This window comes from Mauremys reevesii, linkage group 18 (genome assembly GCF_016161935.1).
Source record: "Mauremys reevesii isolate NIE-2019 linkage group 18, ASM1616193v1, whole genome shotgun sequence".
Classification (NCBI taxonomy): domain Eukaryota; kingdom Metazoa; phylum Chordata; order Testudines; family Geoemydidae; genus Mauremys; species Mauremys reevesii.
The window spans coordinates 183,747-208,888 of NC_052640.1; the positions used below are offsets into that span (position 1 = coordinate 183,747).

At 42.4% G+C, this 25,142-nt stretch overlaps 1 protein-coding gene across 3 annotated transcripts in view; it reads right to left on the minus strand.

Moving 5' to 3' along the window:
* ZNRF3 (zinc and ring finger 3) overlaps positions 1-25,142 on the minus strand; it is a 183,194-nt gene that overhangs the window by 31,780 nt on the left and 126,272 nt on the right. For all 3 annotated transcript variants that reach the window (XM_039505811.1, XM_039505812.1, XM_039505810.1), the window contains one exon: positions 24,938-25,063. In XM_039505811.1, the coding sequence (XP_039361745.1) occupies positions 24,938-25,063 (126 nt within the window). The remainder of the gene's footprint in view (positions 1-24,937; positions 25,064-25,142) is intronic.

Consider the following 25,142-nt stretch of genomic DNA (forward strand, 5'->3'; position numbering starts at 1 on the left):
AATCTGATATAAGATAACTTGTGGTGCTGAACCTGTCTTGAGGGAGATAAGCCCTTGCTAGGTTCAAAATGAGAAATGTCCCAATAGACTATTGATTGAGGACTGATTTGTCTCACTTTATCTTGAATCCTACTGAGAAATTTGGAGAATCAACTGACCTGCCTCCATGACCTGGTTTGCTAGAATGAGGGAAGTCACCACAGGCAAGGATACATTGTGCAAGCTTTGTCTCAGCAGATGAGCCACAACAACTGATAGCAAGAAAGGTGTTCACTAAATGCCTATCAAAAGGCTAAAAAACAGCTCTCTGAATTTGTAATGAATGTCCTTCACTATGAAATGCAGGTATTTCACATTTCCACCCTTGTATCTCACAGGAAAGTTCACATCTTGCAAGTCAAGAGTCACAAACTAATTTACAGGATCTAGGGAGGAAATTACAGAAGCAAGGGTGACTGTTCCAAACCAAAACTCATGAATGAACCCGTTTAGCCATCTGAAGTCCAGTATAGGATGCCATCCTCCTTTCTTCTCGTAAAAATAATTTCAAATGAGCACCTCTAGCCTTCTGGGCACTCTTTGAAAAATATCTACAAATTAAGCATTTTTCAAGCACATACTGCTCTCCAAGGCAAAGAAAAATTTAATGTACCCACCATTTAAGGACATAGCTATCTCACAGGCTGGACAGGTTTTAAATCATAGAGGTGCTTAGCTTGCACCATAGGGACAGTGCCATGTTACTGAGGTAAACCTACTAAGGGAACAAAAATGTTTCTTTTCTTTTAAAGCCAGGGTACTAAATAACTATAGGAACTAACACTAACAGAGAGAATTAAAAAAGCTATAGCTATTGGGTAGCCGAGGAAATTCTGTCTTGCTGTCACAGGTGGTAAGAAGGAAATGAGTGATCAATGTGGCTGCTCCACCCTCTACACAATTGAGTGAAGGGTGTGAGAATATGCAGGGAGTACATGTTCTGCTCCAAAGGACACTGAATTATTTTGGTCAATCTCATATTCATGTGTGCCTAGAGTGGGATCCATGCAGACTCTTTCTTCTTCGTGCCTTCCCTCTGGTGAGAGAGTAGCAAGTACCACCAACATAGAATGGTGAGTAAAGAAGTTCTTTAATTAAGAACCAAAGCACTGCTTACCCAAATCTGGCATCTAAATGACAGGCAAGGTCTAATGCACATTATTGCAAGAGCCTATGTTATCAGCTTGGTTGACTGATGCTGAGGCTGGAGATTTTACTGCCTCCCTGGCAAAGTGCAGTTTAAGTGGCAAATGCTGGCAGGATTTGGCATGAAAGTCCAAACACACGAACCACCACACAAGTCTCCAGTGCTGCAAAGATGGAAGAGCAGATCCCACATCACTTACAGCCCTTCTTAGATTGGCTGTGTAGCCTCAGCACCCTGAGACTGTGAATGGGAAAGAGTTCTCTTCGGTCTTCAGAAGAAGGGAGTTCCCTAAAGGAAAACAACACTACATTAAACTAAGTACAGGACTAAGATCAGCTAAGTAGAGTGGTAGTGAGAGTCCTTAAACTTTTCACTGTGAAAGAAGAGAAACGGAGGTGAGCAGGGGAAGCAAACCGATCACTTTGGTATGTTGGCCACAAACATCGTATGGGGCACCTGTGCATCCCCAACGATAGAGATTTGGTTTGGCAGAGATTCCATGACTAACACCAAGAGTTACCATATCCCACAAGTGAGAATGCACCAGAACAGAAGAAGAAAAAGACAGATTCATGCTTCTGGCTTGGAATAGGAGTAACTCTTATTTCCAAGCAATATGTTCCTTTTAGGACCCAGCGTGCACATGATGACTTTAAACTGTTTTCCAAAAGTTAGTCTTTTGTTTTTATTCTACAGCTTTGCACCAGCAATCTCTAATGTGCTGTATCTACACCTGGGGGAAAAAAGAAAAAGATGCTCTTCTCTGAGACAGTTACCAGCACCTTTCCATTAACTTGATGGTTGGTACATGTAATAGGCACCTTCTATTTGGGAAAAAACAGAAGCAACCCAGCAAAATCTGTTTATTTGTTTAAAAAGGCATCACTTGATTGTTTGATACTGCTTTTGGTTTAAAGCAAGGCAAAATCTTTAAAATACACCCTACGAGCTAACTGTTTAAGTAGGCAAGAATTTATTGTCTCTATATCCCTTTCACTATCCATAATAAATACAGTTAGGAGCTGCTACTATTAGGGAAAAAACTGCACAAAGATTTGTTTAATAAACAGAAGAAGTCCCATTCCCAATTCCAACAGATTTACAGTTAAATCTGCAAAAAGGGTGGTGTGTCAGCCACAGGCTAAGACATTCCAGTATAGTAACCTGCTGCATACTGTTTTGCTGTGAATCGTGCATGAAACCCACAATGTTATGTCACATATACATCATTAAGGGATAAGCCCTGAAGCTTTTCTTGGTCCCTCAAAGCTACCAAGAGTGAGATCTGTGGGATATTTGGACAAATATAGTCACACGTACTAATCCTGTGTTGAAATCAGTTTCAGTATCACTGAGATCTCTGTCCCACAATTCTCTGGCAGGATTTGAAAGCCAGACCACAGGTCAGTTTTTCATCTGAAAGTGGGGAATGGAAAGGGATGATATCTAAACTGCTAATGGCTGAAGTTACAAATTAACCTGCTGACCTGAACACTCAGCTCTGCTACTCTGAGCACTAAAGATTAATCTTCTAGACATACGCTACAGATATTGCATATGTGATGGTGATACCCAGTACTGGGTAAACGCACAGTGTACAACAGTTTTCCATAAAAATATGAAGTCATGGACCATTTATCAGATTCACAATCTCCAAAACCAATCTTGAAACAGGCATTTAAGACATAAGTAGTAGTTCTGTCTAGATACATAATCATGTTTACTATGGTATAAACTGGTCAAACAACATGAACTTAAGTATCAGCAATATGCAGGGAAGCACAGCTCTACCTACCCTTTACCACACACAACCACACCACTACCACCAGGACAGCCCAGTGCTTGGATGAGATCGGCTCATGGATGAAGAATAGGTGGTTGAAGCTGAACCTGAGCAAGACAGAGGTGATACAGTTGGGCACAAGAAAGCATTTTGAAGAGGTCGCTGTGACAGTGACATCTCCTTTGGTGGAAGGGTCACAACCACAATTAGTCAATTCAGCCTGTAGTTTAGGAGTACTCATGGATTCCTTGATTATGGCAGTCTCCCATGTAGAAGAATCCAGGCATAATGCTTCCTGTCATCTCTGGCCAGCTAGAAGACCTTGTCCTATCCTGGCAGAGAATGACCTAACCTCAGTTATTCATGCCATCATCACTTCTCAGTTGGCCTAAAGCAGTCAGCCCTTAGGAACTTCAACTAGTACACCTCCTCAACAACACAGGCTATTGCGAGCAAACAAATCCTCTTTTCCCTGCACTGTATTTGAAGTTAAGTGTACGGTCTAGCCTGATATCTTCATGGTCTCCATGGCCCAGTCCTGGGATACCTAAAAGACCCCCTAAAGAGTCAGAATAAAGTCCAGGATAAAAACTACTCTCATCTGGCACAGAACTCCTCTCTACAGTAAGGGTAAAGTTCACTTGTGTAGGAAAAATTTCTGAGGGGGTCAGTTGGAGACAATGGTATGAATTCCCCAAGGAAGTAAGGATCATCATAAACCTCACCACCTTCTGCAGCAAGCGAAAGACGCATTTCTTTGAGCTTGCGTTCTCTAACAAATACATAGAAATATGCATATTTCAAAAAACCCTACCAAAACAAGACACTAGTGCATATGTGCTCCAGACTCTGTTGTTTACCTCTCTCCATTATGAAAACGGACCCTTTATTCCTACCCGTTGTTTCCTTTACTGATCCAAGAGTGGAGCTTCCCTCTCATCACATAGCTTCCTTAAGAGCTTTTGGTGATGGACCTTGTCAAAGGCTTTCTGAAAGTCCAAGTACACTATATCAACTGGCTCACCTTTATCTGGGATGGGAAGGTTGTAGAATTCCTGGCATTGACGGTTTTTAAGAACAAATTAGATAGGTGTTTATCAGAGATGATCTAGCTATTCTTGGTTCTGCCTCAGCAGAGGCAGCTATATTAGATGACCTCGAGGTCCCTTCCAGCTCTACATTTCTATGATTCTATGGTGAATGTGTGTTACCACTCTATATAGAGACAGAGTTAGCAGCAGTATTGCGGTCCAGTTTTGAAGTACAAGTACCTTCAGCTATGTGATTAACATCTGTCATATGTGGCTCATTCTTGCACACGGGGGAAAATGGTATGTGCAGTGCAGTGTTTTGTAGGGTTTTTTGTTTAATATATACAAGCTGATCTGTGTTTATATTAGACAAAAAGGAAGTATGCTTTCCACTGGGACTGGAAGCTGGTGAGGTTCATTACGGTCCTTAATTCCTGAGACACAAAGTTCATTCCACAGACTGAGACCGGCCCCCTTAGAAAAAACTGTCTCCTGCATAGGTGAGCTTTACCCTCGTGATAGAGTTCCATAGTACCCAAGAAGCACAGTTGTGAACCATGGGTCCCCATCCCAGAGTTTTAGGTGATCTTTTAGATATAATGGGCCCAGAGGACTTAAATATAAAAGAGAGCGAGCTTAAACTGGACTCAATATTCTATGGGAAACCAGTGCAGACAGCAGAGGACAGGTCTGATATGTTCATGGCAGCCCAGGTTGCTGAGAAGGCATGCTGCTGCATTCTGTACTAGCTGAAGTTTCCCAAGGGCTGATGGGTTCATGACCAGCATTACTGTAGTCAACCTGGAAGTTAACCAATCATGTTCAACTGAGGCCAGGTCAACACCTCACAGGATGGGATGGAATCTTAGTCTAAGGGGTCGGTGGGGAGGAAGCACAAGCAGCAGCCATGAGTATGGCAGAGCTTAGCATCAGTGAGGAGCTCGACCAATTTTGGACATGTACCTTCAACACAAGGAGGCTCATCCATCACTGCAAACTCCTCAGAGTGCTTTTTTATGACTACCACCACAGCTTCCATCTTACTTGGGTTTAGGTTCAATCAGCTGATCTTCATTCATGAGCTGATCTTGTTCAAACACTGGGTCATCTTTGTGGTATTGGTATGGTCATATCAGGTGAAGGATAGACATAACTGTGCGTTGTCTTAATATTGCTGGCACTTGAGCCCATGCCATTTCACCAGTTCTAATGGCTGAATGTAGAAGTGTAATTTCTCCAAGATTAATCTTTGGCCTTATCTATTTTAGTGCATTCTCTGGGCACTCTGCCACCTCTCTCAGGTGGGACAGCAGTATCTCATGGTCAAAAGTACTAAATGAAGCAGAGCAAGCCAGAAGGATGAGAATACATGTCATAGAATATCAGGGTTGGAAGGGACCTCAGGAGGTCACCTAGTCCAACCCCCTGCTCAAAGCAGGACCAATCCCCAGATTTTACCCCAGTTCCCTAAATGGCCCCCTCAATGATTGAACTCACAACGCTGGGTTTAGCAGGCCATTGCTCAAACCACCGAGCTATCCCTCCCCCAACATAATCCTCTATCCGTACTGGTGAGGCAATATTAAATGTCATTATATCCATCTTATTGTCTTATTGTGGTTGATTTTCAGTCCAATTTGCTGGCTGAATGTGTTGAGTCGAGTTATTTTTTCTTGTATATGGTGTTGGGTATATGATAGGAGAGCGAGATCATCTGTGAAGTCCAGGTCTTCAAGGGATAAGAAGAGTGTCCATTTAATGCCTCCTGGCATATCTTCTGTTGTATGCTGCATTACCCAGTCGATGGCAATGTTGAAGAGGACTGCAGACATGACACATCCCTGACGTATTCCTGTTTTGACTTCAAAACTGAGCTCACTAAGATCAACAAGCCATGTAAAGTTGGAATAGAAGCTTTTGATTATGTTGATTACATGGAGAGAGATTCCATGTGCCCGCAGAATGTGCTGTAGGCTGGTCCTGTGAATGCTATCAAAAACCTTCTCAAAATCTATTAAGTTTATGGAGATGTGCCGTTGCCATTCTAAGCATTGTTCTATTATGTTTCACAGAGTGAAGATTTCATCTGTGCTTCCAAGTCCTTTCCGAAAACTGGCTTCCTCTTTTCTGAGAACGCTTCTTCATAGGAAAAAAAGAGACGGATAATTTCCATGGACTACACTAGCAATGCCAGAATTCAGACTCAGTTTTCTCATAACTTATGGTTTGTTCTCTACCATTTTTCTTTTGGATTTGGCAAACTATCTACCAGGCAGCACCTGTTCAGGTGATAAGTTCTGTGGATGTACTAAGGACAAAGATGCACTGCCAAACTGGGTCCAGGAAGTACTCTGATTTGGCCAGCAACTTTGCATTAGTGGCTAATGAAAGATGACATGATCACCTTTTCAAAACATAATGGTGCTTGGTTTTGGATTAGGTTAGTTTCGGGGACCCAAACTATGGTGGGCCCATGTTGTTAGTTTGTTGCTTTTTTCCCCAGAAAAAAGGTTCTTCTTACAAAGGGAAACTGGAAGCTTCTTTCCACACAAGCAGAGACATGGCTGTATTGCAAAGGCCTCAGGGTAAGGATTAAAGAAAAACAAAATAGAAACCCGTCCTTCTCTAATTAGGGTCTTCATTTGCCAAAGAGCCATTCCACAGCGGGAGGAATTACATTCAGGCCGTTGCTTGGATAACGTCTCCCAGCAGGTTGGCTCCTCAGAGCAGGCTGCTTTGAGCCAACAATTTCTGGTTACTTGGAGGCAAGCTGCCTATATACTGTTTTAACTGGCCTGGCTTTTGCAGCCGGTTTTGCTGAGGAACAGTTTTCTGTTCAGAATGCAGAGATAAAAGCTTGGTTTGGGTTGAAATTCTCCCCACTTTTTCTCCATTTCTTTTTTTAAACTTGAATTATAGGTTTGGAGTTTGTGTTATTTCTCTTGTAGACATCAGTGTTTTCCCCCTTAGCCACTTGACTCTCTGCCAGTGAAGACTGCTGTCTGGAGCCCAGCCATTCAATCAGCCCCTACCTCATCATTAACACTGTGGTGCTGGCGGTCATCGTCCGTTGCTGGTGACAGGAAATCCTAACTTGCAAGAGGTTAACCACAGCCCATAAACAGCCAGGCTGGCTCATTAGTCCCTTTGAGTCAGCCCAAAGGAGCTTTTGGTTGTTTCAACACTCTTCATGGGCTTAAAAGTCTGTCTTTGGAGCTCTGAGGAACCAACTTGTCTTCCCCAAAAACAGTAACAACAACAAAAAAAATATATATACAACTCTGTCCCACCAGCCAGGCCCATGTGTCCCTGTTCAGATGCCTGGAGACTAAGGTCAGTTCTCTCCAAGTCTTTTGGCACTCTCCTCAAGCATCCAGGGCCGGGCAACTAGAAAAATCTCTGGGGGTACTTTTAAAGATTTGTTGGGAATCCAACTTCCAGATACACACCTATTCATCAGAAAACCTGCGTGCCCATGTCCAGATGCTGGCTGATGCACCAGAACATGCACACACATTCTTTTTACTTTCATTAAATGTCTCAGGGTGAATCTCATGCTGGTAACTTAGCACAGCTCACCGCTCACAAATGCGCCTCAGCCCTGAGCTAGCAGGACCATCCTATAGGATAATAAGGGAAGTTTAGTCCATGCTCTCGGCTGACAAAGGGGATATATTAGTGCTAATTTTTCTTCATTTGTGAAATGGATACCAATCCCACTTGGAATTAGACCTTTGAACTACACAAAAAACAAAATTGTCACATGCTACAGATGCAGATACCCTTAAGTATATCCGTGTAGCCATTGTGAAGACATTCAGAGATGAAGTTCAGAGGGGAGCAATAGCTTCTAGAAAGTCATCTTTCTGGGACTGGAAAGGGAGGTTCAACCTCATAAGTTTTGAGTTGTATTAAACTCCTCTTCCACCAAGCCCTATGTCCCTGAAGTTTCTTGCAAAATGCTCCTAACTTCTTTTTCTGCAATATCTCTAAAAATCAATCTGCTAAAAACTTGTCTGTCTCTTACTGTGAATACTGGAACCCCTCCCCCTCTAATCTCCCTGCCAATCTATCCAAAACTCCACTGTACTTTTGATTATATCACCCCATTCTCATTTTTAGTGCACTGAATTCAGGCTCTTCACTCTCCTCTGCAAAGCCTTGAACAATCCCATTCCCTGCCTCCAGGTCTGCTCCCTGCTCTCTTCATCTTACTGCTCCTTTATCTCACTCTGCTTGCCAACTTTCTTTTGTTATAATCCCTGTGCTTCATGCAACCTCATTTCTTAGCCAACCACTCCTTGTTGCCTCCAAATTCATTCTTTCATGTAACCTTCCAACTGTAGCTGTTTCAGTTATCACATGTATTGATTTGGTCTATAAGCTCCTTGTGGCATGAAATCCCTATCATGGACTTGTAAATGAGTCACAAACCATGTACAATTATGGAGTTCTAAAATCTTACCCAACTGAGAAACAGGCCAAGTCCTGAAGTCATCCTCAGTCCTAACTCAGCCAGAACTTCCAGTGACTTCAGTGGGAGTTCTGCCTGAGTAAAGACACCAGTAACTAGTGTCAGAAAATAACAGTGGTTTCTTTAGCTCCACGTTTGTTTGGGGGGGATTGTGGAGGACTCAGTCCTAAAAGGAACATTTATGCAGAGCTGATCCACTGTTAGCAAATCTGTGGAGAGGCCAAAGGGAAAAAGCATAAGATGTGTCTTTATTTGCATGCTGCTGCCACTCTTTCCATGTTATAAAAATACACAGTAAAAGTCTGAGGATGTCAATGTAATAGTGAAAGCCTAATATCTCTGACTTTTGACACTGGCTGTTATTCTGTAGTCCCTGCTGTTCTCCTCTCACCTCTTACATCTGTAAAAGCAGCAAAGAATCCTGTGGCACTTTATAGACTAACAGACGTTTTGCAGCATGAGCTTTCGTGGGTTAGTCTATAAGGTGCCACAGGATTCTTTGCTGCTTTTACAGATCCAGACTAACACGGCTACCCCTCTGATACTTGACATCTCAGGATAGTGATTGTCTTATTTTTGGGCTTTGTACCACACCAAGCTGTATACTATTGGCACTAAGTAAATACGAATATGGGTGCCTGAGATAGATGGACGTAAAAATACAATGTGAAAATACCAACACAATTACCAAGATCCCTTCTAAGACATGAGTCTTAAGGAAGCTCCTCCTGCCATAGGACCCACAGTGGACAGATTTGTATCTAATGCTCTCCTGCTAGTTTATTCTACACATTAGAGTTCTTCTCTCCTCCGAACACTTAGACTCTTTTCCTTGCATCTTCATGCTCTTTACTGTTGAACTGGTTCTCGCTTTTTTTTTGGGGGGGGGGTACCCTACATTTTCAGCAACTAGTCTTGAAGTGGCAGCCCCTTTCAACTGTATGTTTTACAAATGATTTAACAGAATAAAGCTGTCTGTTCCCTTGGCTCCCATTAAGGCATTGCAGAGCCCCTGTTCTTCCTGAGTTATCTGTGTATAGCCTTAGTTAAATGAAGCATTTGTCCCCATATACATATATATATATAAATTTTAAAAGAATATAAACCACATATGCTCTAGACTTGAGAATAGTGTATAATTCTCTAGTAAGTAACTGAATTTAAGGGCTGCTTAAAGACAGCAGATAAATCCATAACACGTCCTATTGACTGGAAGTTGAAATTAGAAAATTTCAAACTGGAAACAAGGAGCAACTTTGTTTTAAATCCATAAGGTAATAAACTATTGGAGCATCTTACCAAGGAATGTGATGGATTCATCATCCCTTGGAGTCTTTAGAAAAAAAACCAATCTTAATTTAAATTACATGTGCTAGTTTAACCATAAGTAACTGGGATTGAAAGTGTTCACTTACACAGTAGGGAAAAAATTCCTGCCAATGCAAGAATTACTGGGTGACGTTCTATGGGCACAGTGGTTGCTCTTGCCTTTTAGATCTATGATCTAAAGCCTGCTTGACAATCAGTGGGGCCCCTGGACGATCGAGATTAAAAAAAGGAGTACTTAAAAAGACGATAAAGTCATTGCGAAGAAACTAAATTAATTCTTTGCTTCAGTCTTCACGGCTGAGGATGTTAGGGAGATTCCCAAACCTGAGCCGTCCTTTGCAGGTGACAAATCTGAGAAATTGTCACAGATTGAAGTGTCATTAGAGGTGGTTTTGGAATTAATTGATAAACTTAACAGTAACAAGTCACCGGGACCAGATGGCAGTCACCCAAGAATTCTGAAAACTCAAATGTGAAATTGCAGAACTATGGGCAGCAGGTTTAAAACAAAAAAAGGAAGTAGTTCTTCACAGAGCACACAGTCAACCTGTGGAACTCCTTGCCTGAGGAGGCTGTGAAGGCTAGGACTGTAACCAGGTTTAAACGAGAACTAGATAAATTCATGGAGGTTAAGTCCATTAATGGCTATTAGCCAGGATGGGTAAGGAATGGTGTCCCTAGGCTCTGTTTGTCAGAGGGTGGAGATGGATGGCAGGAGAGCGATCACTTGATCATTACCTGTTAGATTCACTCCTTCTGGGGCACCTGGCATTGGCCACTGTCAGCAGACAGTATACTGGGCTGGATGGACGTTTGGTCTGACCCAGTATGGCCTTTCTTATGTTCTTATCAACTAGCATTGGGAATGTATGCCAGGCCAGCCTAATCTCATTCGAAAGAGCACTTCCATTTTGGACTCAGAATGGTTTCCCCTCTTTTCACAGAAAGTGATAGGCCTTGTAGTAGGGCTACTACAAGCTTTCAACGTCTGAATTACTTCTCTCAAGGAGAATGTTAAATATTAAAGTTAAATATTGTTTAAATATTAGGGACCTGAGTTGAGTTTTTTTTTTAGCCTAAGGGATTTAAACACATCTTCACTGAATTTTAATTCCACAAAATACTATGTAGCTCATCCATGATTTTTAAACAAGATAAGCATGCAACTGTACCCTATTTTGTATATGCAATTCCTACAACTGGAACAGATTTAATTGTTTCTACATTCAACTACCCAATCTGTGCATGCATCATAGTAATTACGTATGCAGGTTAGGAAAGCAATTGCACTTTTTGTGCCCATAATTACATGCTTGACTTTAATTTTTTAAAGTCCTAGATATAAACCAGTTTACCACCTGCTTTATTTCTGTTTCAGCAGCTCACAAATACCATGTGTGAACAAAATGGCTAACAACTGGCTCAGAAATATGAAATGTAATGTAAAACTATTTTCAAATGCAAATGAATTTACTGCTGGGAAAAAGTGTGTCTGATAGTCTGAATTTTCTTGCAGCAAGCTGGATGGAGCCACAGATTTGTAGGAAGTCAGAGGCTCACACGGGAAAAGTGACTAGTAGGAGAGGAACAACTTAGTACTTAAAATTCTGTCAAGAACTGTACAAATATTAACCAGTATATGATAACAGACTTGTAACTGTACAATGTCCCAGGAGCCCTCCCTAAAAGGGGCCCCTATTAGGTATGAATCCTGCAAAATAGGGTCCCCTACCTGACAAATGAATTGGTAATAAAAACTGAGATGGGGGTAATTATCAAACTGTCTTCTCTGGCATGTGCCCTACTTCAGGTGTACCAGAAGCTTCTGCAAGCAGAACTGATGGAGCATCTACATTTCAACTGAGTTTCCAGGAGCTGGTTTCTTGAGAGGCATTTTGTAGCTGGCAGTTTTTTTAAAGTGCTTTATGGACTCTTCTGTGGATTAACTGGTGAGTTAAGTTCCTAGTGTCAATTTTAAAACAAGCTCCTTGGGCCAAAACTTTACCCTCTATTTTCTGCATAGTGCCAAAGCACATTGTTGATGCTCTAATATTTAAATACACACTTGCACTTCTGGCCTAAAAACTTTATCCTTCCTAAATGCTTGGTTAAGAATTTGAACAGATCTGCCTGCAAAGGCTTATGGGTACACCTTACGGAGATACCATTTGGAAACAGACTGAGTAAGACCTAGAACTGGACAAGAAAAGCAGCCAACCTCACAAAGTGAAGGAACTCAAGTCAGGATCACATAACATTCTGGGACATAACTCCAATATAATGACTGGACAAATGAAAGGTAAGCCAGATTTATAATTATTGTTCAATTTTATTTCTAGATTTTTAAATATTCCACTAAATCCAAACTAAAACCCTTTCCCGTTAGAACAGCCCACTCCATAAATTGGCCTGTAGATCTGCAGTTTAAGTGTACCTGGTAAGAATGTTTGAATTAAAAAACCCATTAGAGAGCCAAACAATTAGAAGCCATGGCTACATTTTTCAAAAAACATGCTGACTCTCACTCCAACAGCAAAAACAACCTTAACTCAGACCCACGGCAACTGCAAAAAAATCTCATTATGACATAACATAAGAGGTTCTTCTAGTCAGTCTTAATGTAGACATGCTCTGATTAAAGTTCAAGGGCAATAAATAAATAGGTTAATCGGAGGAGATGGTGGAAGTATACTTTGCTTTAAGGCATCTTAACACTGGACTGAGGAAAGCCAGCCAGTTTAGAGGTGGGTGCATTCTCCCTCTTGCTGAGATCCATGGGAGTGAAGCCAAGCTATTGCTCACCTCCTAAGAGCCACAGAAGGTAAATACCTCTTTGGTGAACCTTAGGAGGGGCACAGAAAAATAAATCCCTTCCTGAGGACTTTGAGGCTTGTATGAGAAAGCAGGTTTTGTGGCTTAAAGCTGGTCTTCAGTATAGTCTCTTGCTAGCCATTCTGACTCTGGTCCTGCCCCAGTATCAGAGAAAAAGGCAGGGCACTAGTAATTCTAGGTTCCACCAGTTTAACTTCTTTAAAATCAGTCAGCCAGCCAGCACTGGAAATTCACCACTGAAAGAACCACACACAAGTTTGCGTGCATTATACAGGCAGGCACTCCCTGCCTGCAGCCATGCAGCATGTGCAGGCACTTTCATTGTAACTTCAGACAACTTTACTCGGGAAAACAGGGAAAGGCAAGGTTGTGCTGTTGCAGCGTGTGGGGGAAGAGGCCTGGCCAATGGAGAACGAGTTTCATTGTGCTGCCTGCATTGAGAAGGCAGGAATTCTAGAAGGGGAAAAGGTTCCCTTTGAAGCACATGGCACTAAGAGCTTCCCAGTGACCATGGCAACAGGCTCAGTGGGTTCCCAGCCTGAGAACCAAGGAGCAACAGCCATGATTCAAAAACAAAAGAAAACAAAAAACAACAGTCTGAAAGAAGAGGGGCAGGGGGAATGAAGCAGAATTAGCCTGGCAGAAACTGAGCGGCTCCCTGGTAGGCAAATCCAGCCAATAATGCTTGTTGGGTTCATGGGGTTTCCTTTTCATTTTCAAAGCTTTCTTCTTCCTTCTTCATTCCCCTTCCAGCCCTATTCAGGAGCTCATCAGATCAGTAAAGACCAGGCCTTTGCTTCGCTTGCATGCAGCAGTGCCTTAAATAGGGCTGCACTGTGATCAAAGGAGATGCTAAATCAAGGCTGCCACACACACCCCTTGCCCAACCAGGACCCAGTTTTCACTGGTGCTCAAATGGGAGTTGTTGGGGGGGGGGGGAAGAAGAGGAGAGGATGACACTCTTGTGATTGTCCTTCCATTATATCATATAATGCTCAATCTTGCTGGACAGGATTTCTTGTGATGCAAAGATCTCTTTAGAATTAGAAAAAAAAACATTCTTGTTCTTAAATACTGGGCCTATTTAATGAGCAGATAGAGAACTGGTATAAAGCTACTGAAAACACAGGCTACTGTTCTGCCCGGAGAAGAATCCTTATACCAAACAGGTAGATCACTGTTATGGATGGACAACACTGTTATATTTCAGATTGTGACTTTTTCCCTTTACTTAAATTCATCCTCAGTTCTCTCCCTCTTGCTTTCTAATGTGAAAAAAAGCTTAGCGCTCCTCACCCACCTGACACACTCAATCTGACACTTTCCCTGTTATTCCTAATGGCACCTTTCTACACAGCTCCTGATGTTTCTTGATCTTCTGAGTCATCTTCAAGTCTGATCCACACAAAGTTGCATAAGTATAACTGAAGGTGTGATTTTAAACCAATTCAGTTAAACTGTGGCAGCTCTGTATATAGACACTCTTATAACTGTTTAAATCTAGTTTATATTGATTCAATTTGAAGTCTAATTTATAGATGCAAGGTAAAGAGATATAAACTGGGTTTAAACTGATAAATATGTACAACATTCTGTATGGATGATAGTTTTTTAAATGAATTTAAGTTAAACTTATGTGCAAACCCTTTTCTTTATTTCCACAGTACCAATTTTCATCCTACCATCAAATTGCCAAATTAAATAATCCAATTTTTACACACCATTTTTCATATAAAAAAAACTTAGTTCTCAGAGTTAACAGAATGGATTCCAATGGAATTAAGGATGAAAGGACAGATACTGGCAGATTCCAACCTGACTTCAGAGTTAGAAAATCCATGGGGATCTGGGAAAGGAGTAGAAACTCCAGCTGCAATTATGTTGCTGCATTCGTCAGAAGGCGAAGACAAAGCAGAATCTCTCCCAGTGGCCTATGGCTCATTATAGAATTAAAGTTCAACAGCCCTGCATCTTGGGTTTTTACACAGACTAGTCCATCTATTGTGCAAAAATGGCTTTTGAATCTATTTGAATCTGCAAGTTAAAAAAAATTCAGTAGACAGATCTTAACTTTCATATCTTTGTTGAGGTTTCAAAATATTTACTTCATTTGTTAACTCAAACTATTTCCATTATACCTGGGTCTATTGGAAAAATAGGCGGGTTTGCTATTTTCCTCCATTCTATGGAAACAACCCAGACAAAGAACTTGATCACAAAAGAAAGTTTATAATCTCAGCCATGGACACACTAGTGGAGATACTCAGCCAGACCGTCTCAGTGGACTATATTCCAAGTATCTAAGGCCTGGCTTGACAAAGCCCTGGCTGGGATTATTTAGTTGGTGTTGGTCCTGCTTTGAACAGGTGGTTGGACTAGATGACCTCCTGAGGGCTCTTCCAACCCTAATATTCTATGATTCTGTGTTAAAACCATTATTTGACACTTGGGGGGGGGGGAGGAAAGACAATATGAGATGTGTTCAGGCTTCTTTAATGGAGATGGCAATAGCAGAGGAAGTGAAAAATAACAGACTTATTTCTTTAAAGAAACTTTTGGCAACACCAACATGTATTTCACTTAAAATCCTTGTGTTGCTATGAACTCCACTTCCCAACAGGCTTTCCCTTCTTCTGCAAAGGCTGCAACAATCTGCCAGGAATCTTTCTACATTGGGTATTTTCTTAAAAGGGACACGAGAGATAATACAAAGTTTATTACCACTGTTTACAACTAGACCTTGCAGATGCATTTTTGTTTGAGGGATATTTACACCCTATTATATTTTTCTATCCTTGTTTGCCCAGAATCCTGGTGTCCAAATTGCTAGGAGGATTCTTAATAACAGCAGCTAGAAGTCAAATGCAGCCAGGCTCCTGTCACCTCCTGCTATGTTATATTAGTTTTCTTAGCCTTGACAGATACTGTAGTCACACTGGTTTCTACAGTTAGGTTGATTAGATGCTTAACACACATTATTCCCACAGATTGGCTTTTGAGCATCATAGTGTGTGTGTCCACATCTGCCCATGTGTTCAGTGCTCATGAAAATTACTGGTTTGAAAGCCCTGGAGACTAGAATTACCTGTTTATACACAGAACTAGAACAGCCAAGGCAGAGGCAATGCAAGCTTCCACCATGCACTATCTGACAACATGCCTCAGCCCTGATGTGGTGGGATTAGCAAGAAGGGTGAAAAAAAAATAGTTTCCAGGCCTCTTTAGTGTCTTGTTTAAGACTACCAACAGCAGGAAGCAATTAGTGACAATTATGGTGGTAGGTTTGTGGGGGGTTCACCTTTCTACTGGTAACTGGACTGAACCCACAGTCATTCCATACAGGCCAAAGAGCGATCAGATGGTAACTAGTATCAGAGGGGTAGCCGTGTTAGTCTGGATCAGTAAAAGCAGCAAAGAGTCTTGTGGCACCTTATAGACTAACAGACGTTCGGGAGCATGAGCTTTCGTGGGTGAATACCCACTTCGTCGGATGCATGTAGTGGAAATTTCCAGGGGCAGGCAGGCAGGCATATTATATATATATGAGCAAGCAAGAAGCAGGCTAGAGATAACAAGGTTAGTTCAATCAGGGAGGATGAGGCCCTCTTCCAGCAGCTGAGGTGTGAAAACCAAGGGAGGAGAAACTGGTTCTGTAGTTGGCAAGCCATTCAGTCTTTGTTTAATCCTGAGCTGATGGTGTCAAATTTGCAGATGAACTGAAGCTCAGCAGTTTCTCTTTGAAGTCTGGTCCTGAAGTTTTTTTGCTGCAGGATGGCCACCTTAAGATCTGCTATTGTGTGGCCAGGGAGGTTGAAGTGTTCTCCTACAGGTTTTTGTATATTGCCATTCCTAATATCTGATTTGTGTCCATTTATCCTTTTCCGTAGAGACTGTCCAGTTTGGCCGATGTACATAGCAGAGGGGCATTGCTGGCATATATTACATTGGTGGACATGCAGGTGAATGAGCCGGTGATGGACTCCACATGGACTCCTCCTGAGGGTCGAAATGACAGTCTGGACCCATACATAGAATGCTTCCGCTGACGGGCACAGACAGAAATTGTGGAAAAACAACATTGCTTGCCTCATAACCTAAGTCGTGCAGAACGCAATGCCATCCACAGCCTCAGAAACTACCCTGACATTATAATCAAAGAGGCTGATAAAGGAGGTGCTGTTATCATCATCAAACAGGTCTGACTACCAAAAGGAGGCCGCCAGACAACTCTCCAATACCAAATTCTACAGGCCAGTTCCCTCAGATCCCACTGAGGAATACACTAAGAAACTGCACCATCTACTCAGGATACTCCCTACACTAACACCGGAACAAGTCAACATACCCTTAGAGCCCAACCAGGGTTATTCTATCTACTACCCAAGATCCACAAACCTGGAAATCCTGGACGCCCCATCATCTCGGGCATTGGCACTCTCACTGAAGGACTGTCTGGATATGTGGACTCTCTACTCAGACCCTATGCCACCAGCACTCCCAGCTATCTCCGTGACACCACTGATTTCCTGAGGAAACTACAATGCATTGGTGACCTTCCAGAAAACACCATCCTAGCCACCATGGATGTAGAGGCTCTCTACACAAACATCCCACACACAGATGGAATACAAGCTGTTCAGGAACAGTATCCCTGATGATGCCATAGCACAACTGGTTGCTGAGCTCTGTGCCTTTATCCTCACACACAACTATTTCAAATTTGATGACAATATATATCTCCAGATCAGTGGCACTGCTATGGGCACCCGCATGGCCCCACAATATGCCAACATTTTTATGGCCGACCTGGAAAAACGCTTCCTCAGCTCTCGTCCACTCACGCCCCTTCTCTACCTACGCTACATTGATGACGACATCATCATCTGGACCCATGGGAAGGAGACTCTGGAAAAATTCCACCATGATTTCAACAGCTTCCACCCCACCATCAACCTCAGCCTGGACCAATCTACATGGGATGTCCACTTCCTAGACACCACGGTGCAAATAAGTGATGGTCACATTAACACCACCTTATACCAAAAACCTACCGACCGCTATGCCTACCTTCATGCCTCCAGCTTCCATCCCGGGCACACCACACGATCCATTGTCTACAGCCAAGCACTGAGGTACAACCGTATCTGCTCTAACCCCTCAGACAGAGACCAACACCTACAAAATCTCCATCAAGTAGTTTTGAGAATGCAATACCCGCGTGAGGAAATAAGGAAACAGATCAACAGAGCCAGACGTGTACCCAGAAGCCTCCTACTGCAAGACAAACCCAAGAAAGAAACCAATAGGGCTCCACTGGCCATCACATACAGTCCCCAGCTAAAACCCCTCCAACGCATCATCAGGGATCTACAATCCATCCTGGACAATGATCCCACACTTTCACAGGCCTTGGGTAGCAGGCCAGTCCTCGCCCACAGATAATATGCTTCAGGTTGGCAGGTTCTCACCACTAACTGCACACCGCACCATAGTAACTCTAGCTCAGGAACCAATCCATGCAACAAACCTCGATGCCAACTCTGCCCACATATCTACACCAGCGACACCATCACCGGCTCTTTCACCTGCACGTCCACCAATGTAATATACGCCATCATATGCCAGCAATGCCCCTCTGCTATGTACATCGGCCAAACTGGACAGTCTCTACGGAAAAGGATAAATGGACACAAATCAGATATTAGGAATGGCAATATACAAAAACCTGTAGGAGAACACTTCAACCTCCCTGGCCACACAATAGCAGATCTTAAGGTGGCCATCCTGCAGCAAAAAAACTTCAGGACCAGACTTCAAAGAGAAACTGCTGAGCTTCACTTCATCTGCAAATTTGACACCATCAGCTCAGGATTAAACAAAGACTGAATGGCTTGCCAACTACAAAACCAGTTTCTCCTCTCTTGGTTTTCACACCTCAGCTGCTGGAAGAGGGCCTCATCCTCCCTGATTGAACTAATCTCGTTATCTCTAGCCTGCTTCTCGTTTGCTCATATATATATATACCTGCCCCTGGAAATTTCCACTACATGCATCCGACGAAGTGGGTATTCACCCACGAAAGCTCATGCTCCCGAACGTCTGTTAGTCTATAAGGTGCCACAAGACTCTTTGCTGCTTTTACAGATGGTAACTGTGTCACAACCAACCTGCTCAGGATTCATGGTTGTCACTGGTGACATGCAGGTGAAATGCTGTCTGCCAGTCCCAATCCTGGCCACTAGCTAGTTATGCAAGGGTTGCCCGCTACATTGCATCTGAGAGTTTCCCCACTCATGACTTGAGCCCTACCATTGCTCAAGGATTATTCTTTTGTGTAGCTGATGGCAAAAAACTCACATGAATCTTTTGATCTTCTTATGGAATGTTCCACAGACCTCTCTTCTTAAGCTACTACTTTTTTCCTCTGTATCTGCAGACACTTGATGCTTTAATTGTCAGGGGTCTAATTACTTTCTGCATGCAGAAGATGTAGAGACAGGTTCTTTTTGGTTTATCCTGAGGATGTGCGTCTCCTAATTTCATGCTCTCTGGCTGAGATCATTTGTTAGGGATTCAAGAATTTTTTTTAGCATTTAATGTATGTGAAAAACCAGAAGTTAATGTTTTTAGGACCTATTGCTTCTTCCCATATACACAAGTATTAGAGAGACAAGGCAGGTAAGGGAATATCTTTTATTGGACCAGCTTTTGTTGGTGAGAGAGACAAGCTTTCGAGCCACACAAGGCTATTATTCAGGTCTGGGCACTGAGGTTTGTGCGGCTCAAGAGCTTGTCTCTCTCACCAACAGAAGTTGGTTCAATGAAAGATATTAGCTCACTCGCCTTCTCTAATATCCTGGGACCGACACAACTACACTGCATATATAAAAGTATGTTAAGATTTACTTCTCCCATATCACTTTAAACTGAGCCTGATGAATATCACTTCATTCAGATCTCTCTCACTATTTATGTAGATGCCATCTGGTAGGTATTTCCACATTCCATGCTTTGCTTTTTTCTTGCCTCAAATCACTAACGATCCCCTTGTTGGTCTTCTTGCCTCATCCCTTTTTGGCTTACATTCTGTCCAAATTCCATGGGTCATTTGATTTTTCATTGTTCCTTTTTTCATCTCCTGCTCCTTTATTCAGACATCAGCAAATATATACCTGTAAAGTTGCAAAATTATCTTTGACACTTACAGCTGTTCATACTGTTCCATGCACATGTTTACAGAATCTAAGTCATTTATCCTTCCCAAGAAACTGACCACTATGACCTAGTTTGTTTAAATCTAAATTGTTTCTTTTAGTCTGCTGTATTCTGGTTTGTACTATCTTTTATGCCCTGGACAGAACCTTAGAATTCATGAAAGCTGCTATACAAGTTATTAGACAGCACAAGCCTTGTTCCAAATCCTTGCAATGCAGAACCCCCAACTGAGTTTGCAACAAGACTCTCAGGTTTGTGTCTGCCCTTTTCACATTTCTAACCTTTGAATCTATACTGGATATTGTGTTATGAGAATTGTGTGTAAGATGAAGAGTAGAGAGACTAAATCTGCCAGCACTCAATAAAAAAAGCAGAAATCCTTTAAATCCTGGTTTATGGAGATCCACTGCATTTCAGATATCAATGTGCTGTGGAAGTGACTTTGTGACTCCACAGCCAAAAAACAAAGCCTTTGAACACTTCTTCCTTGGTGTCTCAGGGTCCAGTGAAAACTAAGCTTGAACAGCAGGGCAATAAAACAATTACCTTTAGTGGATGCCATCTGCAAGATGTTTGGGGGAAGGTGTGACATCAGTTGTGAGAAATGAGGATGGGGAGGATCCTCAAATGGCTTAACAAAACACAGTGAACAAGTTGCTTTGGCACAGCTGAAATCAAACGGTATCTGAAGTTGGGAAGGCATATTCAGGCCCCCACGGTTTCTCTCACTCCCTCAGAGATGTGTGGCTTTACTAGGGCTATCTTCCACACTAAAACAATTAGTCACGGGAAAGGCCATGATAGCAGGTTCAAGCAACGCTCCTGAAATTATTTTAGTCACAGGAATGTCAAGCATGCTCCATCATTGCATCTGCCCGATTTCAGCATCAGCCCTTCAGCATAATGAGAAATAACAATTCACCACAAATCGTAAAACTGTAATGGGCTATAAATGTCAGAGATGTAGAAATAACTGACTCTGCAAACCAACGTCATTCTATAGTTTAATTACATACATAAATGCACAGAGCAAGAGCATTAAGGTCGTGAAGTCAAGGACTCAAAAGTTAGAAAATGCCAGAATTAAGGTTTTCCATGAAAATCTTAATTCAGCCTCCTTGAGTGCACACATTATGATATCTTCAGTTATGTTTCTCCCCCTCAAGAAGACTCCTGCTTCATTCAGAGCACAGTCTAGATGGTGTTGACTCATTATTCAATTTTTTTAATCCTTATTATATGGCTTCAGGCCTTATTTACTGCACACAGGTCAAACCCTGATCTGAATACAGAATTATTAATGTCCTCACGGGCTTTTCTATAATGCCCATCACCATAGTGTCTTCACAAACAATTAATATCTCTTCACAACACTCCTGTAAGGTAAGGTGATATTATTCCCAATTTGCAGATAAGGAATGGAGGCACATAGATTAAAGCCAAAATTGCCTAAAATGTCTCTTATTTGGGTTCCCAACTTAAGATGCCTATGGGGCCAGATTTTTTAGTTGTACTTTATATAGTCAAACCACAGTTGTAGTTATGAGCACTCAGCACTTCCAGAAATCAGACCTCAGTTATCTCAAATCAGACACCCAGAAAATGAGGCCAGCTGTGAAAAGTTTGGTTTAAATAATTTGCTAAGCATCACATAGGAACTCTGTGGCACAGATATGGATAGAATTCAGTGTTCAAGGGTGGCAATAAATTAACTCAGCCACAAGATCATCTTTTCCTCTTTCTACAATACCATCTCCTTCCCAATACACCTTTCAATTCTTCAGCAAATGAGGCGGGGGTTCTATAACCTATAACCTCATCCACTACACAACCCCAGATTCGTTTCCAGAGCACCATCTACCCTATAAACTGAGTGAGGGAGGGGTGCTGTAGCAAAAAGAGTTTTTAATCACATGATCACAATCACAGTTTATACATACAAGGAGCTGAATTAAGGTTGCACAGGCAACGTTAATATTGGCATTCTTAAAAGTTTGAATGAGTCCTGTGGCACCCTAAAGACTAACAGATGTATTGGAGCATGAGCTTTCGTGGGTGAATACCCACTTCGTCAGATGCATGTAATGGAAATTTTCAGAGGCAGGTATAAATATGCAGGCCAGAATCAGTCTGGAGATAACAAGGTTCGTTGAATCAGGGAGAGTGAGGCTCTCTAACAGTTGAGGTGTGAACACCAAGGGAGGAGAAACTGCTTTTGTAGTTGGCTAGGTGTTCACACCTCAACTGCTAGAAGAGGGCCTCCCCCTCCCTGATTGAACTAACCTCGGTATCTCCAGACTGATTCTTGCCTGCATATTTATACCTGCCTCTGGAAATGTCCACCACATGCGTCTGACGAAGTGGATATTCACCCATGAAAGCTTATGGTCCAATACATCTGTTAGTCCTTAAAGGTGCCACAGGACTCATTTTGCTTTTTACAGATCCAGACCAACACAACTATCCCCTCTGATACTTAAAAGTTTGAGTGCTTGACTTTTCAATCTTAATATAGTTTAATTGTATACAACTTCCTAAATTTTTATTAAAAAACAAAAATCAAAATTCCATGACATGGAGCAATACAGACCTCCTCATGGGTCATCAGCAGGGTAGGAACCTTTTAATCCATATCATGAGCCAACGATGACAGGTACCAGTAGAAGGCTGTTATCCTCTATGAGGCCCTGACACCAGAGGGGGATGAGATTCACACTTTGCCAATAATTTTCACAGCTATTTGCTAGACAGCAGAGGAATGTTGGGGACTCTGAAATGCTGGTTTTAGTTTCAAGTTCTGGAAAAGAGCATTCTCTAGGGGTTACAGCCCCTTGTGCTCCCATCCCTCAGAGACTGTCCCCAACCAAACCTACTCCTCAAACACACTGCATTTGAGTCAGGATGCTTTCCCTTTCTCCTCCATGCTGCCTGGGCACCTGCAGAGGGAGCACTGAGAGCACAAAAAAGTTAAGTCTGTTCTTACTTCTGGTGTCTTGCACCACATGATCCCAGCGCTGCTGGAAGAATCAATGCAAGGAAAGTCCTGCTCGACATCTACAATCCTGGACTGGAGCATGCTCAGTGCAGACAGAACGTTCAGAGAACTTTGCTCCCAATCCCTAACAAATCTCTACAGATCATGTAGAAATGGTGATTTTCAGAAGCATATAAACACAGCTAAATTTGGTTGTATCTTCACAGGGATGACAAAGGCATCTCTCTGACACCATGGCACCCTCCACAGATCACATTTCGAGTCCTTGATCCAATTCATGGAAGCACTAGAAGTTCTCAATGAAAAGATGGCAAGAACTTTTTTAAAATGGGTTAAGCTTCCCCCCCCCCCCCCCAACCTTGTTCTTGGAAATGCTAAACAGTTTTTGCTGAAACTTTTAAAAAACATTTAGTCTCAAGACAGCCAGCGCTGTAAAACAAGGTCTTATAATGGAAAGCATTAAGCAACCTCAATTAGGTGTCACTTCCAACTGCATCTATAATGTCATCTCTTGTTTAAACATTAGTCTTTGAAAAACACTAATCCTAGAGTATAAATGGTCAAGCAGGACTTTGGCTAGAAGATCAAGAGAGCTGGACACTGAACCAGGATAGCAGAACTGAGGACACGGAGTTTGGAGTCTTCTAGTCTAAAGTTACCGTCAGAGTAATTCTAGTGCCCCAGCTGCTGCTCAGAGCCTTGCCCAGTGCCAACATGAAGTTAACAGGATGGGTAAATTTTATGACTCCTGTTCAGAATCCTGGTCTGTAGTGAAACTGCCAAGAATCTAGTCGGTTCTATAGTACTGCTGCTGCTGGATTGCTATAGCCCTGAGCTACAGCTGAGTCACTGTAGCTATCTATCCTCTGGAGAGGAGAACTCACAAAAAGGAAACGGTGCAGGGTACAATAGCTCAGACACCCTCGCGGAAACAGAGATTGGGGATGGATAGAATAACAAAAGACCCTCCTGCTTTTCTAGTAGCCAGGAGGGTGGAGACGAAGCAAAGAAACTCTCTACCTCTGGTGAAAGTCAAAGATATCTTCCCTCCACAACCCAAATAATCCAGAGGCCCTGGTCCGGAGGGGGGGGGGGGGGAGGAAAGGGTTCCCCCACTTTCCATCTGCCAGAGGAGGCTGGGAAAGCAGCTAGTAGCAAAAGACTGGTACAAGAGACTGAGTCCCTGGGCCCTGCTCAGGGACATAAACCTCCCAGTACCCTACCCACTCCCCAGCAGCAGAGTGCTGGACTTTTCACCAGGACATTGCCCTAGGTCTTTTCTGGTCCCTCCCTCCATCTTTCATATTATCCCCCAGGTAGTACATATCTGCTAAATTTTTCCATGCCTTATGTCTTCACAAAACTCTCAAAAAAGAGCTCAATATATTTAGTTTAACCAAGAGAAGGGTAAGTGGTGATTTGATTACAGTCTAAGATCCTACATGGGGAAGAAATATTTAATAAGCTCTTCAGTCTAGCAGAGAAAGCTCTAACGTGATCCAATGGCTGGAAGTTTAAGCTAGACAAATTCAGACTGGAAATAAGGCATACATTGACAACAGTGAGAGTAATTAACCATTGGAACAATTTACCAAGGGTCATGGTGGATTCTCCAAAACTGACAATTTTTGAAATAAGATGAGATATTTTTCTAAAGATCTGCTCCAGGAATTTTGGGAAAGTTTTATGACCTGTGTTATACAGCAGGTCAGACTAAGTGATCACAATAGTCCCTTCTGACCTTGGAATCCATCAATCTCCCCATTCTGCCCCAGTTTATGCACCCCCCGCATAACCACAATGAGACCACCACCAGCAGAGCACAATACTTTGCTGAAACTCCTCCTTGAGCTAAATGGCCTACTTTGCCCAAATCTTTCCTCTCCCCCAGCCATCTTTCATACTTTAGATGCCCTTTTTCAAGCTTGGTACAAGTGCCATATCCCATGGGAAACCTTAGAAAGGATCTGTTTGGGGAAAAAAAAGTTTCCTCCAGTTTTTCTCATTTGTCACAAGAGGGGACTATCCCCTTCTAGAAACAGCGTTGCAAGCTCCATTTATCCAAAATATTGGTGGTCATTTTTCCCCTTACCTTGCCCAGAACAGTGAGGCATGGTTTAGGCTCCAACTCAGGCTGTTCCAGTTTCACCACTCCTACCCAGCCATATTCATACAAATCCTCTTCATCATTGCTATTACACAGTCCCAGTGGATGCATCTGAAACAGAACAAGGGGAGATGAGGAGAAGTTGGTAAAGGTGTTAACCAAAACATTAACATGGAAACAAGACAGTGTT